The 21,143-nt window shown below is 39.4% G+C and overlaps 2 protein-coding genes across 3 annotated transcripts; one reads left to right on the top strand and one right to left on the bottom strand.

The window, feature by feature from the left end:
• Positions 1 to 75: 75 nt before the first annotated feature.
• Positions 76 to 15,972, top strand: slc1a6 (solute carrier family 1 member 6). 2 transcript variants are annotated; one of them, XM_023405200.2, is made up of 12 exons: positions 76 to 3,381; positions 3,527 to 3,608; positions 9,339 to 9,605; positions 9,746 to 9,883; positions 10,199 to 10,406; positions 10,985 to 11,027; positions 11,267 to 11,395; positions 11,531 to 11,715; positions 11,974 to 12,207; positions 12,693 to 12,887; positions 13,784 to 13,918; positions 14,221 to 15,972. In XM_023405200.2, exons 3-12 carry the CDS (start codon positions 9,383 to 9,385, stop codon positions 14,417 to 14,419), a joined length of 1,689 nt encoding a protein of 562 aa, XP_023260968.1. In that variant the 5' UTR covers positions 76 to 3,381; positions 3,527 to 3,608; positions 9,339 to 9,382; the 3' UTR covers positions 14,420 to 15,972. The 2 variants fall into 2 exon arrangements, with proteins under 2 accessions (XP_023260968.1, XP_087029806.1); XM_087173680.1 differs by lacking the exons at positions 76 to 3,381; positions 3,527 to 3,608 and having other exon boundaries at positions 8,010 to 9,605.
• Positions 15,973 to 17,219: 1,247 nt separating this feature from the next.
• On the bottom strand, positions 17,220 to 20,869 carry ccl44 (chemokine (C-C motif) ligand 44). The gene is made up of 5 exons (XM_023405223.2): positions 20,723 to 20,869; positions 19,514 to 19,643; positions 18,622 to 18,769; positions 18,330 to 18,396; positions 17,220 to 18,208 (listed from the first exon to the last, which is right to left on the bottom strand). Exons 1-4 carry the CDS (start codon positions 20,784 to 20,786, stop codon positions 18,358 to 18,360), a joined length of 381 nt encoding a protein of 126 aa, XP_023260991.1. The 5' UTR covers positions 20,787 to 20,869; the 3' UTR covers positions 17,220 to 18,208; positions 18,330 to 18,357.
• Between the last annotated feature and the right edge of the window lie 274 nt (positions 20,870 to 21,143).

Genomic DNA, 21,143 nt, shown 5'->3' with positions numbered 1-21,143 from the left:
TCTATTTTTTACCTCTCTCCCCTTCACACTGCAAAGCCTTTTTTTATCTTACAGGCCCTTCAAATAGCTTCATGTTGCCAGTTATAAAGTAATCAGCTGACATTTCAAAGCAAAGAATCTATTCCCTGACCTTTCTGTGTTTACCAAGGCATTTTGATACAGAGAGCTTTCTCTACTTTCATCTCTTAAATATGTGTGCCTGGAACCAATCACTGGCCTTTGAACTGAAGATCTGGGGAATAAAAGTCCATGATGCATCAGAATGAGAAACTGGTCGCAGAAGGCAACTGTTAAAAAATAGGCTCATGAGAAAGTTTGATTTTAATGTGCTTTGCTTGTTCATGTTGATTTTGTTTTTCGGGAACATTGTGCCACAATTCTTTAATTGAACATTTTTTTCAACCGTTCACCACACGTTACCATTTTTATTGTATTTAGCTGTAGAGATCATGGTTTTTATTAGTAACAAGATGGCAGATGGTATGTAGTGTAGAGTAATGTACTACCAGTGTGTTTTCTATTTTCTGAGGGACAAAGCCAGTTGAGATGAATTTGCTGTGTAATGCTTTTTCAAGTCTTAAAATAACACCTGGTCCATGTCACATCATGGGAGAGGGTCGATTTAGGGCAACACTGAGCTAAAATCCCCCCTTTGAGAAATAATTGATGAGGAAACTGTGCGTGCATGTGTGTGTGTGCGTGTGTGTTATTTTTATTACTGGGACAAAGGGAAGCAGGCTCCATTCCACTTGCCTGGGCATCATCATACTATTATACAATGTTACGAGACAATAAAGTGGTTGCACCAACACAATCTCAGCCAGCGCTCAGACTCACAATGTGAGTTTACTCTCACTGATACCACAGCATTAATACATTGCATGTTGCTAGGTAACTAATGGACAGCCATAAGTAGGAGCAATGAGCAGTTAAGTTAAAATTTAATCAGAATTTACAAAGTTGTAACTCATCAAAATTTTGTTGCCATTGCCCTTAATTTGTTTGACTTAATTTGTTTGTTTGATAGCAAGGTAATCCAAATCTGTTTAAATATATTTAATGTATTTAAATTTACACTTTTTAAACCATTTTGTAAACTCATAAAAACACAGCTGGCTTCTAAATTCGCACCAGATTGAATTAATGTAATTGTAATGTACCAAAAGAATGCGAAGAAATAACTGAGATAAATATTCCCTCCTGCAGGCGGGTGAATAATTACACTATCTAAACATGGATCATACATGATCCATGCCTCCCACGTTATGGCAGGATAATGTGTTGCCATGGCAATGCAATCTGTTCCTATCACTTTGGTCCTACACCAGATTGGAACCAGAGGGAAGTCCACAGCATCAGATTCATCCTCATTTTAGGAGTAATAAATGGCTGTAGAAGATGTATGGGCATGCAGAGGTTGTCTGTTTTTATTTGTTCTATAGTTAACAGAAAAAGTAGTTTTTAACAATTTTTACAATTTTGTTATAGGGAGATTATTGATCACTAAGGTCATTAACCTCAGACTCTGTAGTTCAACCATCTTTAAGACGCCACGTATGAATCTGACCTTACAGATGAGCATTATCATTTCAAGTAAAGATCTCAGAGTTTCCAAAAGTACCAGATATGTCAAATTGATAACATGATGTCAAGACATTTTAAGATATTTTCATGTGCAGTTGTAAAAGTCTTTTATTTTGGGATTGAAAGAGCTGCAACAAAGTTGACAGAACTATACAAACTAAAGCAATGCCGTTGAGGGGTTTTGGGGATACTTTGGAAAAGATGTTCTGCAGACTTTCTCGAGCACTTTGAGAATTTGGCATTTGGAAATAAAAGTTACTGAATGAACCTAACAAAGCTTGAATTTTTATTTTTTCAGCGTACATTTTGTACATTGAACAGAGTGTAGATATTTACTTTTACTTTTAATTTATATTTATTTTAGCAGCTGTTCTGGAGCTTTCAGTCACATCAGAGGATCCCTCCTCAGTTGATGGTGTTTGCCCAATTGTCACTTCATTGACTTCGTATCCATATTGGCTTAAAAGACAACTGGGCCAACCCTACCTGCTGAGGAAGATTGTTTGATATGACATGAGAGAATGACGTTTACAAAGACAACAATGAACGTTCAGTCTAAACTTTTAAGCCAACATGGGTGAGAAGTCCCTAAAATCCTTAGAGAAACTATTCCATGACAAGTTGGAAAATCCCATCTGCTGAGGAAGTCTTTGTGTGTGTGTGTGTGTGTGTGTGTGTGTGTGTGTGTGTGTGTGTGTGTGTGTGTGTGTGTGTGATCAAAATCAAAAGATCCAGAACAGAAAAGAGAGAAATTAAGCAGTATCTTCACTCTGTTCTGTGTATAATTGTATTCCAAAAATTAAAAAATTCATGCCTTCTTATGTTTATTCACTTTGATTTCTAATTTGATAATAATTGAGGAAGTCTGCTTAACTTCCTTTTACAAGGAAATCCCCCAAAACCAACAAGAACGTTACTTTAGACTTTATATAATGATGTTAAACTACAATTCAGAGTTGAAATGTTTCCTATTGAACAGTTTTACTTCTTTTTTTGTTTGGTACCTGGAAACTGTAGCTGTAGAATCATTTCCTGCTCATGATGGGCATTTTAAATAATCTATATCTGTGTGTTAAAAAAAAAAAAAAAAAAAGCACAATTATGGTGTTTTTTCATTTGGTGGTATGCTACATGCATATCAATGTATCTTTTGTGAACGTGATCATGATGAGTGGGTGTGAGAGTGGAAAGCTGGGTAGCTGAGTGCCAAGGGTTAGGGGTTCCCCAGAGTGGCTCACAGCAGACCCCGGGCGTTGAGCAGATGCGTGTTGTCATAGCAATGACTGCTGTGTGTAAATACTGTTAGCGCCTTCAGGACCCAAATTCAGTGTTTAATAAGCAAAATGAACGTTGTAGCCTCATCATTAATCAGGGAATTAATCACGTTGTCATAATAATGGCCCTTTCTTTTAACATGTGACATTTATCTAATAGTGGAATCTACTAAGAGACAAGTGGATTAACCTGAGAGTATTGCACTGGGGCTTCATTGTTGTGGACAGGCAGCAGGTGGTTTATCTTTATTATTTTTCCCTCTCTCTCTTGAAGGGTCCTTAACCTCTCCTCCTCCTCCCACGCAGACCTCCCAGGCGCTCCTCTCCGCCGGAGGCTTCATGGACAAGCGCGAACCGCTTCATAGTAAAAATAAATAAATAAATAAAAAATAACGGGAGATAACAGTGAAGATGATGAGGGTAGATACTGTGTGTGGGCAACATTCGTTCATTATCGGCTGCTTGGTGGAGAGGAAGACATCCACATGACGGTGTGAGGAGCACCCTGGACGGACTGAGGCAGGTACAAGATTTTCTTTGTGATTAACTTTTTGTTGCCGGCCAACATGCTAACGAATCAGAGTAACTGCGTTGTTTTTACATGAGTCTGACACGGTTTGAGCGAAAGTTGGGTTGAAAATTGTGAAGTTTTAATCCTTGTTTTGCAGCTTCTTCTGAAACAACCGCCAGTAGAAGAGGAGAGGACCTGTCTCTTCATGACAGCTTGACACATTCAAAGGCACAAACAGGGTATCAGACTTTATCTTTTGTACTTTTGCTCTCAAATTCATGTACATTTTCCAAAAAAAAAAATGCAAGAAAGAATATAATAATATAATAATGTTATCTATCTATCTATCTATCTATCTATCTATCTATCTATCTATCTATCTATCTATCTATCTATCTATCTGTCTGTCTGTCTGTCTGTCTGTCTGTCTGTCTGTCATGACATTATCATAATGATATTATGATTTTGATGCAGGGTTGTGATAGTTTTAAATTAAAGGTGTCCTTCTTTTTTGTATGCATAGATTTTCATAGTGAAGTCCCACAAGCCCACTAAAGTTTATTCATAGACAACTGGGAAGCCGTTGACTGTGATAATAAGCTTTTCCTCGGTTTTCTTCTAAATACTTTCATGTAGGTGAATGGAATAGAAATTCTTCCGTGCTTCTGTTTCCTCGATGGAAAAGAAACAAGTGCGATTGGTTGTTGCCAGGCCGTCACTCCCATCAGCCCAGAAGACATTTGCATAAAATTGAATCTTTCTTAACATGATGCCCACATTGAACCACTGTGCAACTTTTGAATGCCTGTGAAATGGTGAGTGGTGCCAGCATATTTCTCCAGGTTTAATTCACAATCTTTCACATCTCCACTGTTGAAGTCTGTATGAATTGGACGGTCAAACCGAGGGGTTAACAGGAGAACCACCACAGATGCCTCTGCTATAGGTTTAGATTTTTTAGTTCAAACCCTGCTTATGTAGTATTTACACAGCTGTACATCCTGGTAACTTACATTTTTTTCATTTTCTCACCTCTGAAAAGGAGACTATTCCCGTGCAGTTGCTGTGCTTGTTTCATTCGCTGTGAAAGGGAGTGGTGATTGTGATGACCAGAGGGTCTGTAGTGGTCGTGCTAGGTGTGTGTTACTGAAAAGGGAAATACCGGTAAATCTTTCTTCAACTTCTTTAATGTTTACCTTAAGATCTCCACTTGCAACAGAAACTTGTAGAAGATGAATCACAGTTTTTGTGGTCACTACTTGGTATCTCCGTAGCCACTGTACTGGATGTAGGCTGTCGGTATGAGCCTGCCATTTGGCGCCTGTTTCAGGTGGCATTCTCCTCCCTTTCTGCTTCCCCTGCCTGTTATCATTTTAAATCTACATATGTCTTTGCTGTTTTTTGTGGTTGTTTTCTTTGTACGAAATTAGCCATTTTAATGATTGTTCACCTCCCCAAAACAACCAACAATGGTGTGACCCAACGCAATTGTGATTGGTGTAAAGAAATGCAAAAAAGAAAGGTGGAGATAAGGCATAGCCTTCGGTGTAGTTATATGGCCTATGCACGTAGCTTAAACCCTTCAACACACACCCATAAATCAACCTTTAGTCTCTAGTATGGATCAGACTCTTAAAACTTAAAATGTCTGTAATGCAACTCGATAGTAGCTTTCACACCTGATGACATCCTCAAGGGTTATTTTCTTTATTATTTTCTATTCATAAAACAAAAAATATCTACCTTATTTTCACAAGCTGAGCAGTTCTCTCTGTGATGATTCTCATTTGTAAAATCGTGCCACTTAAAATCCAAAGATTTTGGTCTGATGTTTTGTTGTGTACATTATCATGTCATGTTGTTTCGTGTACGATCACATGAACTGGTTTCTATGCAAAGTGTTCAAGGAAGTGGATCTGTAGTGTAAAGCAATTTAGTTGAGGGTGGAGAGTTGGATTACAGGATAGATGGATGGATCTGACTTGTCACGGAGTACAAAAGGTTGGCTGGAGGGTGTGCATGTGCGCATGTTTGTGTGTGTGTGTGTGTGTGTGTAAGTGTGAGAAGGTCAGACCATATGAGAGGCCTTTTCATGTCTGTCTGCTTATGAGAGCCGAGCAGTGAGATGTCCTGTCATTGTACCACTCAGCTCCAGACACTCTCTCACACTCTGAATCTCTTGTCTACTCTTGTGAAGCTGAGAGTGTCACCTGACTTTGATCGGACTGTTTGAGACACACTGTAAACCATGAGTGGTGAGTAACCAGTGAGCAGCTTGTTGAACTTTGCAAAGCTTTCTCTGCAAAGTTGACTTTTGTGTGATTAGGAGAATAGATAATAGATATTATAATGAATCAGGAGAGAAAAATTGTAATTTTTCTGAGAGATTTTTGCAATTGTGGCACATTTATGCATTCTTTGATTTAGAGGGATCAAGTCTTGATTTATTGGATTGTAATGTACAGTTGGTCTGAGCAACTTTTTGAGTGATTTTATTGTGGTGTAAAAAAATATTTAAAAAAATATATAAAGCAGTATTAACAAGGAATATGCAGTAGCTTGAAACAGGATCCCTGTGTCCCAGGATGTTTTAACATGTTAGTCTGAAGTGGTTTTACACTGAGATGTGAATTGTGCTCTGCCTTACACGCTGCATGCTCCTCCACCAGCTGTATAGCCAATGCTAATGACACTGAGTTAATTTTAGAATATTTATTAGTGTTCGGTGCTAAAATAGTTTTTGATATAATTAAGAATTCTTCTTGTTACCCTGTTAGCCATTATCTGTATAAAAATACCTGTTGACCGTTGAGGGTCAATGATGCTCTCCATTACTATAATAGACCCTAAGCTCTTTGCTTTTAGCTTAATGTTTAAATGTTTATCACTAGTTTGCTGCTTATCTAATGGAGGATGTTTGGGTTGTCAGACAGCGCTGATTGTAGCCTGACCAGCACTGAGCAGTTTTAGCCAGAGTTGGCTGCTTTAGGCTGGAAGGTCGCTGAAACTCAGTGACAAACATAATAAAACAATAAATACGCCTAATGGTTACATGACTCAGGCACATGGTTACAAGGGTGCTGTATTCCCACTGTATGTAGGTGTTTTGGGAATGGCATTCTTTTAACATTTGTACAATTGGAAACAGACTTGAAAAACATTTAAAGACATGTATCTCAAAGTTGTTTGCCCAGTCGGTTCCACATGGTAAGCAATAAATAACAAAGATGGGAGCAGGTACAAGAGCATTGGTAGGCTACTGAACATGATCTGAAACACCACCAATAACAGAAGGTGAGTGGCCAGTCCTTGAAAAATAACAACATTCACAATTCACTATTTACGTAGCCTCGCACTGAAAAACAGACGGGCAAGTGCTTTGGACTTGGCACGAGGATTATCTGTGGATTCTGGTGTTTCAGTGACTGATCAGACAGAGCGAGGGACACTGCATGAAGTCAACCACAGACAGCGTCCAAGATAAAAACCATTGCTCATAAAATGGCACAAAACTGCCAGATTACACTGCCAAAGAACATGAAAAGAAGCCTGATGAATATTGGCAGCACATTCTTTGGTCAGATGAAACCAAAATAAAATAGTTTGGATCAGCTGGGCTCCAGCATGTTTGACGTGGACCCGGCCAGGACCACCCCAGTGACCGCACAGTCCTGAGTGGGAGTGTGCTGAGAGATGACCTTTATAGATGGCGCTATGAATTCAGGTTTTTCTACCCAAATACTGAATAAAAAGATGACTCCACAGTCTCAAGAAGCCTGGCAGAAGGGGATGTTTTCCAACATGACAATGACCCTAAACACACTGCAAAAATCATGCAAGTTTTTAAAGAGAAAAAAAAAACTGAAAACCCTGACCTGGCCTTGTATGTCCCTCGACTTGAATCCAGTATACGCCTTTGGAAGATTTTAAAACAGAAAGAGCAACAAAACCCGTCCAGCAAAGAGCAGCTGAAAAGAATCATTTGTGAATGTGTAAGTCTCTCCACAGACTGATGCAAGCCGAGCATCATCCATGCCCAGGGGGATTGATTTCATTGTAGTCGCTTCTTAAACATGGTACTTTCATTATGGTTTAATTAGTCAAAAATATTATGTTTTTCACATTAATTGGCTTCATTCTTCTTGGGCTTTGAACAAAAACAAATAAAACTGTATTAAATGGACAAACTTTGTAATCACTTAACATTTCAGTGATATTAACGTATGCTGTATAAGCACAGCAGTGTACTGTCTTTATGTTTAGCAGCTGATGTTTTTCACTGTTTCATTCCTTCACTAAGGCTTTGCTGTTTCTTCTTTGATTGTGTGACGCTGAGTTGCACTTAACACGCACAGAACATGACATAAACAGTGTGTTGTCATAAGTGGTAGTCCATTTCACTGCTAATGTAGATCTGTAGTCACTGGTAGTGCCTCTTCACCCACTCTTATCCATTCAGCACTCAGAAATGAATGGTGAAACAGGATCAGTAGCACTCTGACTCCTCCAGGCTTGTTGTAAAACATCGTGACTGCATGGCATATTTGATCAGATGTTTTCTCTTGTGCTTAAGTTACATACCCCCCCCACACACACACACACACACACACACACTTATAGGCAATAAGTGTGAACAGTGTTGTGTGAGAGCTGATTATTCTGCATCTGACACCAAGCTAATAAATGGCCTTGATTATCCAGGGTCATCCCACAACCTGCTCAACAATGGGTCTTTTACACTGTACGTAATAGATAGATGTGAACCTCAGAACAATAGACAAAAGAAAATCAATAGACAAGAGGGATGTAAACAGAATAGATGAAGTCTTTGGCGATCATATGCTTAAGTGTTAATCCCCCAGGGAAAAGTAAAAATATAAAGGTGTCGGAGCTCAGAGTGATTACATTGGATGTGAGGGAGAAGCGGAGAAAGAGGTTGGCCTTATTGTTCTTTATGTGTGGGGCTTCAAGTCTGTTTGCATAGGGTAATTCTGAGGAAACACTGTAACCTAGATAGATAAGGAGAAGTGAGTTCAACTGCCACGTGCTACACACAGACTACTTTTGTTTTCAGCAGAAGAAAACACGGTAAGACTACAGATGCTAATATTTTGAAGTTTTTGTGTTGTTACATTTGTTCTCTATTAAAAGATATCAAGAAAAACGATCACAGTAAAGATTTAGATAAACAGCTGAGATTTATTTACTCACTATAGTAGAAAAAAGTCTGTTGTATAATTAGAGAACCAGAACTACACTACATATATTCGTCATGCATTGTAATTTAAAGTTTAACAGGTCTGTTTACATTAGCCTGAGCAGCTGGAGGATCACCTCTTTATATATTCTGTTTAGATCTGCACTGTGTACTGTCTTTACAAAAATGAGTAAGTGTCGATTCATTCTCTCCATTTCTGGCTCACGATCCTGATTGATTATTGACTTATTCAAAAATTGGTTCAGGTAATTTCAGATTGGAGCAGAGCTGCAACTACTAAAAATAATTATAAAATAATAATTAATAATAATTGAATCATTTTCATCATTGATTATTCATTTTTTTGTTAATCGATGAATCATTTAGTCAATAAAATATCAGAATATAGTGCAAAATGTCCAATGCCATTGCAGTTTCCCAGAGCCAAAAGTGATGTCTTCAAATTGCTTGTTATTCAAAGCTTGTTACTGTCAATTAATGTTTTGTCCATCAAAGCCCAACATGTCCAGCATGTATCAGTCACCATGTATTAAGTACCCTCCTGGGTTAAATGATCTACACCTTCAGTTTCATGTTATCGCTAGTTATTGTGTCACTGTTTAAATCTTTCAAACGCAGCAGCCGTGGTCTACGTGATTAGACTTTCCCATTATCTGATGTTTTCTGCCCGTTGGACAACATCATTGTATTTGAATATTCTTCATGTCCGTTCAGGAGACACTCTCTCTATGTCATCCTCTCCCCTGCCTAGTTTCCCACGAGACCTGCCTCCTGGACCAGGTGCTGGAGCTGATTATGAACGAGAAGCCCCCCACCAGTGCAAGTCTTTTCCTAAACGAGGACGCGGACAAACCCCCCGTGCCAGAGAGAGTAGACTTAAGGAGGCGTTTACGCAGGGCAATGGAGAGGAAAGCCAGCAGCATGAAGGAGAGGATGGGCTCCATCAGCAGGGACAGCGTCAAAGGTTTCCTCAAGAGGAACCTGTTTGTTCTGTTCACTGTCGCCGCCGTGGCTCTGGGTGAGTACAGAGGGGAGCCTGCGGTTCAACACTGTCTTCTCTGCAGACAGTTGACTCTATATGACTTTGTGTAAATTTGTGCTTTTGTGTGTGTGTATGTATGTAACCCTAACCCTGCGTGCGCGTGCAAATTTATTCAGGTGTAATCCTGGGCTTTGCTCTACGCCCCCACAACCTGTCCCTGAGGGAGATCAAGTACTTTGCCTTTCCAGGGGAGCTCCTAATGAGAATGCTACAGATGCTGGTGCTGCCTCTCATCGTCTCCAGTCTGGTCACAGGTTGGCTTTGAACAAACGCACTTAAGGCTCGCAGAGTGTAGATTACAGTAGATTATGGGCCAGACCCTAAAATGACACCTGACTTTCATTTGGGCAATTTCCCTGGCAGGCAAGATCTTTGCTCTATTTCAGCCTTATTTTATGATTCAAGTTGATAACAAGTATAGTTTTACACAAATATTGCTTATCTGGTTTAATTTTAACCTCTTTCAATATTTAATGTCCAGTTTTATCTCAAATTAAATTAATTTTGGTAACAAAATCAAAATTTGCAGCAAACTGATTAAATTCTGAATTGAATGTTCTCTGTCTCAGGTATTTCCTCTTTGGACAGCAAAGCGTCAGGTAAAATGGGTGTTCGTGCAGTGATCTACTACATGGTGACCACTCTCATTGCTGTGTTCATCGGCATTGTCATTGTGATAATAATCCGGCCGGGGAAAGGCAGCAGAGATAGTCCTGTGACCAACAGTGGAAACATTGAACCTGTTCAGGCTGCTGATGCTTTTCTGGATCTCATCAGGTGACGACTTTACCGATTTGTGAAATTGATACTGTATCTGGCTGTTGTAGCGTTGCCCACATACAGTCACAATTTAATTCATTTATTTCATCAATTTGTAAGGTAATAGTTTGACATTTTCGGAAATGCTGAGAATTAGATGAGAAGATTGATACCACTCTCATATCCACGTTAAATATGAAGCTTAGTTATCAGCAACCAGGAAGCAATCTGGCAGATAACACCATAAACCAAACATAATCATTTTTACATTTACAGATATAAAAGTGGTACCAATCTTCTCATCTCAGTCTTGGCAAGAAAGCAAATAAACATACTTCCCAAAATGATGAGCGACTCCTTTTAAAGGATTTGTATAATTACGAGGACATTCAGACATCACAAAATAGTAGAAACAATGGATTGTGTGTGAATGAAAATGCATTCACTCACTCTCATATCTGATAGAAGAAATTACTATCTCTGAGTGATTACTCTTTAAGATTATGAAATGGTAATTGATTAACATAGTGTAGTATTGCAGTACAAAATTTACAATCTGTTGTGACTCATTTGGTCTTGTTTGATTTTTATTTTAGGAATATGTTTCCTCCCAATCTGGTAGAAGCTTGTTTCAAGCAGGTGAGGCCATATTTTTTCAATTTTCATTTATTTAAGTCACAAGAAACCCTCAAATTTCATACCATATCACCACTTCCATAATCTAGTTGAACCAACCACACAGAGACAACATCAAAGACAGAAAAACATGTAAAAACACACATTATCTTCATCTCATAGACACTGTGAGATCACATTTTTTGCACATGACTTTCAGACCCAAACAGAATCAATGTCAAACTGCATGCTCTCTGTTACAGTATAAAACTGTGTACAAGAAGACTGTTCATACAAGGAACGTGACAGTGACCCTGAACCTCACCAACTCTCTCAACGTGACAGACTCTAACCTGAGCGTGAACCTCAGCAGGGTGCTGCACACCATACAGGTGGGTGGCTCCTCTGAGGAAAAAAAAGGACATGATCAGTTATAGATTGAAGTAAAAGTGTGCAGAAGTGGGATGAGAAGTAGTTAAAATCCTGTAATGTATGTCCTGCAAACTGTACAATCTGTTCTACGACAGGAGACAGTGGAGGAGAGGGTCCCTGTGTCCGGCTCTTCTGCTGGAGTCAACGCGCTGGGTCTGGTCGTGTTCTCCATGTGCTTCGGTCTCGTCATTGGCAACATGAAGCAGCAGGGCCAGGCCCTCAGGGACTTCTTCGACTGCCTGAATGAAGCCATCATGAGGCTTGTGGCCATCATCATCTGGTCAGTAAAGAGTCACCTCCAATTCAGCAAGTAAAACACATTTCTTTATAGGTTTTCTTTTTCTGTGATGTTTCACGTGGCATGTTTATGTATTTTACATTTCTTGCCTGTGAAACATACTGTAATTCTTTTGAGTATCAAATTCAAAATACCCTCTTAAGCATTAAGCTGGTTACTAACTTAAGATGCTCAGCAGGTCTGTATGTTTATATCCATCTTCCTCCATACTCATTCATCTCCTCTGAATCACTTTACTAGGTACGCTCCCCTGGGCATCCTGTTCCTCATTGCAGGGAAGATTGTGGAGATGAAGGATCTGGCAGAGATGGGCAGTCAGCTGGGGATGTACACTGTGTCAGTCATTGTGGGTCTCCTCATTCATGGCCTCTTTGTCCTGCCGCTGCTTTACTTCCTGGTGACCAGGAGGAATCCCTATACCTTCATTGGTGGTCTGCTGCAGGCACTCATCACAGCTCTGGGAACCTCATCCAGGTGAATCTCATACTCTGTCCTGCTCCGACACTGGTGTTTAGGACACTTGCCTGTACTGTATGTTGTATGTGTCACTGATTGCAAGAATACGTGTTAAAAGAGCAGGCAAGGAGTTTAGTGTCAATAATACAGCAATACCATGATATCATGATACGATACGATACATGATAAGATACTATAAGATACAATACGTTACGATGCATCACGACACGATATGGTGTGACACAGTAAGATACAATGAAATACGATACGACATAATATGGTACAATACGATATGATATGACACAATGATACACAATAATATGTAACAACATAAAATAGAATACCATGAATTGCATTTTGAAATTGTTATTTAAAATATAATACTAAAAATTTCAATGAAAAAATGATCTTACATATATTCAATAAACTTCATGTATTGCATTTGGTGTCTGGCTGGTGTCAAATCATGATGCTTCATGTCTCTCTCTCCCTGCTTCCTCCAGCTCTGCCACCCTGCCCATCACCTTCCGCTGTCTGGAGGAGAACAACCATGTGGATAAAAGAGTGACACGCTTCGTCCTCCCTGTGGGCGCCACCATTAACATGGATGGCACTGCCCTCTATGAGGCTGTGGCAGCCATCTTTATAGCTCAAGTCAATGACATGGACCTAAACTTTGGCCAGATTCTCACCATCAGGTAACACTAGTTTTACATTTGTTAGTTTTTAACTAGAGCTCCATGTTGACAAACACATGTGTCAAACAAGACTGTTTTCAGGTTAGAAAAATAGATTTTCAAGAGTGTTTTTCAGTTGGTACATTTGTTTAACACAGATGAAGATTATATTGACAGAACTCAACTGCTGTCAGGGAGTATAGGGTCAGGAACGCTCGTCAACAGGCACTGAACACTCCCAAAGTCCAGGCTAAAATCCAGCAGTGATGGTGCCTCTGTTTTTACTTTGTTTTGTTATTAAATACTAAATACTTTGAAATTTTCTTTTTATTATTGCTTGGCCTGCTTTTAAACTATTTCAATAACTGTTTTAATTCCAATTTCCTTTCTTCTGATCATCTGCCCAGGGACTACAGATGAAAATTAGTTTGCACTTAAATTGCACTTTGGTGCATTTAAAGCACAGCATATAACTATATTACTGTATCATTACACTTTTCAATTTGATTTTATATTGCACAGGTTCCACATCTCTCTGCTGCATCTTTATTATCACTTAATTCCAGAGAAAATCACAGTTTATTTACTCCATGACTCACCTGATTGAGCTTTTCACAAAGAGAGAGTTTCTACGTGTAAATTAATGGGTCATACATATTGTACTTCATGTAAGCATATCCTACTAGAATATGTTGTTACATTACTCTTGACAACATGTGTAAAACTTCCTATAGTTTATAGAGCATATCCTGTAGTTGTGTGACCACCTCAGCCTGGCATAAATTTACATGATTTTATAATTCCTAATGTGCCTTTATCACTCTACTACTCCCACCAGGAGTGCACATGTGCTGTTTGTTTGTTTCCCTTTATTAAATGTCTTCACTCTCCTCTCATCCCTCCCACCACCCACTCAGTATCACGGCAACTGCTGCCAGCATTGGAGCAGCAGGCATCCCTCAGGCTGGCCTGGTTACCATGGTGATTGTATTGACATCGGTGGGACTGCCCACAGAGGACATAACACTGATCATCGCTGTGGATTGGTTCTTGTGAGTTCCCACTAAATGTCAGCGTGATGGGGATTGGTCTGTGTACTGTTCTGTGGCTCTGCCAGCCTAAATGTCATAGTAAAGCTTCAGAGAGCCCAGAGGTCCCACCACTACAAAGGTTACTGATGCATAATGCAAAGTGACAGCTTAGAAAGCCTGTGTTTAGAGGCACGTTTTCAAATTTTGAGCCGCAAGTGTTTTCATAGCAGATATACAATAATTTTTTGTTCCTGTTTTATCTCAACTTTCTGCCTCTTTTTTCTGTTTTTATCTGATTCTTTCTCTCTCTCTCGCTCCCCCAGGGACCGCCTGCGTACCACCACCAACGTGCTGGGTGACTCGCTCGGGGCTGGCATTGTGGAGCACCTTTCCCGTGGAGAGCTACAGAATCAGGATGCTGAGGGGCACGACTCTGTTATTGAGGAGAATGAGAAGCCCTACCAGCTTATCTGCCAGGAAAACGACTCCATCAACCACCACAACAGTGAGACCACAATGTGAAAAAATAAACCACAGTTAAAGGGGAATTGTGTACCGAAAGCATTTTAGCTAGAAGTTTGGCTTGTAATGGTGCAGGGGCGGTTTTAGAGAAAAAAAATAGTTTTGGGTTGACTCAGCCAGTGCTAGGGGTTTCCAGAGTGTCTTTAACTCTCATCTTATCCTCAAATAGAAAATGTTGTCTGGGAAAAAGGCAATAGAAAGCCTGGCCTGGGGCTGCTTGGTGACAGGAAATAAGTCCACATGCTGTTTAGGAACAGTTACATATCCACCGCTAACAATCCGATTCAGTGCCAGTTATTTGGGACCGATTTGAAAAACTCAATATATAAAATAAAGCTGAAAGTCATTTTTCAAAACATTTTCAGGTTCGTCGAGTTTTCAAAGATTTGTATGATTTATGATCCATACAATCAGAGAGTCATAACACTTCCTACATCCTACCAGCGTCAGTGTTACAATACACAGTATTATTAGGGGAGAAAGACCACCATATTTCTAATTTTGTGAATATGTAAATTTTCATCACTCTGCTATTTTGTGTTGCATGACCTAACACCTCATTGAAAATACTTATTTTTTGTCACTCAAATCATCATGACTACCTCTAACAGGACTTTTAGATATAGACCTTCTACAGCTCTACACATAAATACATATCAGCAGGATGTAAATACATCAATCTCTCAGTTACTTTAAATCCCATATTTAAGTTTGAAATATTTTTTTAAGTTTGCTTGCACAAAACACTGGACTGTGGTGGGAGGGAGAAGGTATATTTATCTATTTCAAGTGACTTGGTAGAATGTTTTTCACTCAGTGCTTTCTTATAAGTATTTCTTGTATTTCTTTGGTGCTATTTCTTTTAAAATATGGGCACGGGACTGTACCGCTATACACTAAGGGTCATACCTGCACTATTACTTGTTCTGAAACTGTTAAATTTTCCTTTTTTTTTTTACACAACCAGTCTACGGAAATTATTTTTGTTCCTTTTTCTCTCAGTTAAAAGTTCTTGTTTTTTCACTTTAAGGTTGTTTTTTTCTTACTTTAAATAATTTTTTGATTACTGATAAGATAAGTTTCAAGACCATTACAAAGCATTTGCTGTTGGTAACAACAGTGTGCTTTAACATCAGTACACCATTACACCTGCCTGTCTGTGTTTTCTGCATTATACTATCAACTAAAACTGGATTTTGTTATATTTTGACTGTCATAATGATCACAATTTATTTTTATTGTTTTGTGAAAAGGTACTGTAAAGAAAGTTTGTGAATGCCTTGAGGAATTGAATGTACAGTTGCTTTATGCTTTTTAGTGGTAATTGTTTTAGAGGAAAGTCTTGTGAATAATTATGAAAGTGAAAAGGTATAAACTGTTTAATTGAAAGCTTTGTGACTTTGTGCCACTTTTATGCTCATTAAGATGTTTGACTTTAGTTTTGATGCTTGATGTTATTTCAGTAAAAATGTTATTTTTCAAGGAAGAGCAGCTCAACATTTTTGATGGACAGCTTATGAGAAATGTGACAAATAAATGGCTCAGGAATTAAACTGTGATACTCATTATTGTGTTTGTGGCTACCCCTGGTGGAGGATATTCTCCTGGCCAGAAACTGTGCTCTCAGAGACAAACATAGGTCAAATGATATATGTGAGGAGTTTGTAATAATAATTGTGTGGTTTCTGTCTTAAAACCATTTGACTGGAATGTGAATAGTTGATCACTATAAAGGCCAAACTTGACCTTTTGTGCTTCTGGTTAAATTTTTTAAAAGTTTCTGTTGTCATTGTAACGCCTTAGATTACATTATTACAGATTCTTTTAAAACAGACCTTCTTCATTCACACAGGTAATAAATGTATTTACTTTAAGAAAACAAGGTTTAGAGCCTTTTGTTAACCTAAAGATATAAATTCTACGGCATCATGGTGCCTAACAACAGTTAAAGAATTACGTAGAATTACCACCTTGTGGTTGTATGCCTCCGCCCACCACCCAAGTTCCAGGAAATGTGGTCACAATCTCCATTTCCTGTGTTCCATTTAATAATGGCAGAATAATGCACTAATGCAGATGGATATCACAGTGAAGTTGACCTTTGATCATTTGGATATAAAAAATCATCACTCCATCATTTTATCCTTTTCGGCATTTGTGTTGAATTGTGTCATAGTTAACGAATTCATTTGTGAGTTATGGCCAAGGAGTGACCTTGTCCTTTACCCTATGACCACCAAAATCTAATCAGTTCATCCTTGCATCCAAAAGGGTGTTTGTGCCAAATTTGAGGGAATTCCCTTATTCCCAAGACATTGCGTTCACAAAGCTAAAACCATGTTATCAGCTATCACATGACCTTGACCTTTGACCTTTGACCAACAAACTCTAATCATTTCATCCTCGAGGGCCAGTGAATTTTGTGCCAAATATGAAGCAATTCCATCGAGGCGTTACTGAGGTGTCGTGTTCACGAGAATGAGACGGACGTAAGTATGGACATATGGACAGACAACTCGAAAAAGAGTCTACGGCCATGCTAGCAGCTCTGTGAGACTGCACTGCACAGCAGCCAGTGTTTTGAGTTAAATGCTAATGTCATTATGCTAACTTGCTCATAGTGCCAATGCTCATAATTCATATTAGTATATTATTCATATAATAGTATGTATAATGTTTACTATGATCATTGTTTTAGTTTAGCTTGTTAGCATGCTAATATTTACTGTTTACTGTACTGTGTAGTAAATAGGACATGCAGAGAAACACAAGATACAAAAAGAGAGTGACGCAGTTTGAGTTATTATTTCAGATTAATTTATAAAATTGAGATACTGTGTTTTAACATACAGTGCATTCTTCTACAATACTTGTGTGTTTCACACACAATTGAGCCCTCAAAGTTTTAACAGCCTTGCCATGTGGTGAATTGAGTCATGAATACTTTGGCATAGTTTAGTGACGGACTATTGGTGAAAAAAGACAAATGTAAACTGCAAATAGATATGGAAATGACTGGTCGATGTCTGAGGGCCTAATTTTAAAAGATTGACTCAGGTTTCATACTGAATTTATAAACAGTCAACATACAAAGTGGATAAATATCAGGAACATTTGCTCTTTTATGTAACAGAGTTGAATTCAGCTGGAATCTTCTCTCTGATCCCACTGATTTCACCTGTCTAACAGTCAGATACAGAAGGTCAAAGCCTGAACAAGGATTTTTAAACTTTAAGACAACTGGGACCTGGATTGTACAAAACGAGGTGCAAATCAATATTAGTTCCCCAGTATTCTGTACACTCAGTGCGACAAAACCCCATCTACTTTACTGTGTGAAGTGTCATTACACATTACTGAAGGTATACAAGTCACAAATAAGCATAGAGTATTTTGCTGATATACAATATTAATATCACTGCTCATTTATCCTTTGTTTAATTACAACTTTTTCACTGATTTTACATCAGCCACGAGTAGGTTTGTTTTTGTAGAGGGAGACACTTCCAGGCAGACTCCGGCAAATAACAGTATGAGCCATTAAAAAAAAAATCAATTCAACTTATCTTACAAGTAAATACTCCTCTGTTGAGACTGTTCCAGCCACGTGTTTGGGAATATTTCAAGCACAGTTCATATTTAAATATCTAAAGCCATTTAAATATGTATTGCTGCCCAGGTCTGGTCCCAGGGAGACGGATAGTGTAGACAGAGAGAGACACGAGACGACTGGAGAAATCAGCAAGCTTCGCCATGTTAAGAAGGCGAGCTGCTGAAAGTTTACTTGGCCTGCAGAAAAATGGGAAGAATGTAAAAATAAACGAAACATTTGAAAGAGGAACTTTTTCATATTATATACATATTATATGCAATGCACTGAACTTGCATGACTAAAGTTTTAAAGACTTACTTATGACTATGAGTTTTCCTCCGCTCCATCACTCCACATTGAGAACCGCCCAGTTATCTTTCTTGTCCTGATAATCACAAGAGAAGAAGCTCTATTAATGTCTCATGTAACAAGGAAATAACATGAAGAGGTACTCTTCTAAACTAATTTAATTCAGAATGATACAAACAGATACAGTAGATCAAAGTGTTAGACTTATTACATTTTATTTTATTACATTTGATACACAGTGTATTGTGGGATTACTGGAGGGTGTAACAGTCATGGAGCTGTAAAGTAGCTTGTGTCTGACCTCTGACATGACAGGCAGGTTGTCATGAGGAAGGAGCCACATGGTTCGGTGGGCCTTGGTTCTCTGTCTCTGCAGGAGTTTTCTCAGCAACCTCTTCACCTTACGGTCTCTGGGGTCTGCACATTTCACCGCTTTCTTTGTGTAAAGACTACAAAAAGAACATAATACTTATTACACAATACAGTATTGAAGTACGAGGTTCTGTTGAACTTTGTGGGAAAAAGAAAGAAACCCAGAATCTGAATCTGTTGTATGCGGAAGCAAGAGAATAGCAAAACCAGTGATTCAGCAATAATGTGGAGGACTACTCCATTACTAAGATGTCTGTCAGGTGTAGCAAAGCATCAGAGAATCACAGAGTTGCTATTAAATGACTGGAATTAGTCAAATACATTTTTTTTATTTTTTGCTGTGGTAGAAAGAAGTCCAACTGTGACCAAAACTTGAACAAAAGAGGCTGTTAACCAATGAAATAGAGAGGACCAAAAGAAACTCTTGTATCTATAAGAATTCCATGTTTTTGTTAACTGGACCACATGAAAAAGCAAGCTCTTCATTCCCCAGCTACATCGGATTTCTCTGACCCGCTGGAAACAATAGGTATCACAATGCAGAATGGTTTACTTAACTAAACCCTGCTGTTCTGACTGACTGGCTGCGGCAGGGCTCAGCTGGCTTGGAAGGTATTTTCAGATGGCTTGTTATTCCCACATATTTCCTTTCTTACTTCCCTGGCAATTACAGCTCCGAGCCCTGCCATAACAACATGACCTGGAAAGATGACAATGCCTCTCAGCCCGGCTCTGCCCTCCTCTAACGAGAGGCATATTTTCCATGCCTGCAGATTGCTGTGTTCTCTTTAGCTCCAGGAGTGGATAGTTGAAATACTTGCATGATGGCTTGTATACTGCAGTCGGGCCCCTCTGTCTGCACCTCAAACCGCAACACATCTTTGGTACGCACCTTGCCCTGGGAGTACAACATGCAGCACTGGACATCTCTCTGCATCTGCACACCTTTACCTGGGAAACAAAAGAGGCAAACACAGAGAAACAAGAACGAGAAAGCATTAGGAAAAAAAGAAACTGACAAAGTGACCCTGAAGTTCTTTGGTGTCAAACTCACTTCATCATGCTGGCTTATTGCCTTCTATTTCAGACCTTTTATATTAGCTATCAAGGTCATATCAGAGCAAAATTCTCAAACAGGACACTGAAGCAACAACATGGCAGCCACAAAAGTTTTATCATGAATTGCATTCAAATCAGATACAGACACATTTTAAAGCCATATTTACTTCATGGGACCATGATTTTTAAGCTCTCTGAAGTCAGTATTCTGGTGTCAGCAAAGACTGAAACACTGTGTTTTGGAAGCTTTTGTAGACAGAAAAAAAATGTTATCTGTTCTGCAGAATGTGCACATGCCATCTGGTTACATATACACACTCACATATGGACACACATATACACACACAAGAATGCCAGAGGAATTACAATGGCATCCCATTGTGCAGCAAAACATACTATCATGCCAGTGAAACGAAAGAGAGAGGGAAAGTGAGAGAAGGAGAGGAGGGAGTGTGTGTTTGTGTGGAGGGTGTGCCATGATGCCTTTTCATCCAAAGCAATTGGGTAAACAAATTAAAGTGTGATGTGAGGCAGCAGGAGCAATAAGAGCTGTAAAATAGGACAGTGCTGCTTTGTTATGCCACAGATGATCTAGAATCCATCCTCAGGCACATCACCGCACTTCCAGCGCTTTCACAACATTTCAAAAAACAGACGAGGTGACACCATCACACAGACTGAGCCCTGACACAGTTGCTGTCTTTCTGTGTGTGTGTTGTGGGATTTCAGATGCTCGTCCTCCTGCGTTCTGCCCCTCTGTTTACATCCATGCCTCCCTCCCTGCTGCTCCTGCTGCTGCTATCCCTCTTTCCCTCTTCTCTCCTTTTTCTGTCTTCGCCATCGCTCTCTTGCTACACTGTCCACCTGCAGGGTGCATGCAAGCCATGCAACACACACACACACACACACACACACACACTCACACACACGCACACACACACCCATACAAAGTAAGTATGGCTATGTCCTACCTTCCACAGATGCCAGGAGGATAACAGTCAGAGAGATAACAGTCAACATCTGCAGCATGACCATGATGAGGCTGGCAGAGAGGAGGAGAGGAGAGGAGGATAATCTACTCTGTCACCTCTCCCTCTATGGCTGCCTCTCTTATATTACTCCCTCCCTCTCTTTATACCTCCCTGCCCATCTCTCACTCACTCACTTCCACCACCTCTCTTTTTCTGTCTTACCGTCTTTCCCTCCCACCCTCTGTTTTTCCATTTTCAGTCATTCTCACGCTCAACTAAACTCCCTCCCTCATTCCCTTTCTCTTTCACACTCATCTCACCTCTCACTCATTTCTCCCTTCTTGTTGCCTCGCTCAAAATGCCAAGCCTCATTTGTCTCATTTGTGGCTTTAAATTCCTCTTACATCCCACCTCGTCTCTT

The sequence above is a fragment of the Seriola lalandi genome, unplaced genomic scaffold (assembly GCF_002814215.2).
Source record: "Seriola lalandi dorsalis isolate HSWRI2012SDOR001 ecotype SW California unplaced genomic scaffold, Sedor1 jcf7180002054267, whole genome shotgun sequence".
NCBI lineage: Eukaryota > Metazoa > Chordata > Actinopteri > Carangiformes > Carangidae > Seriola > Seriola lalandi.
The sequence above is the reverse complement of the archived record's forward strand: the minus strand, read 5'-3'. Positions and strand labels throughout refer to the sequence as shown.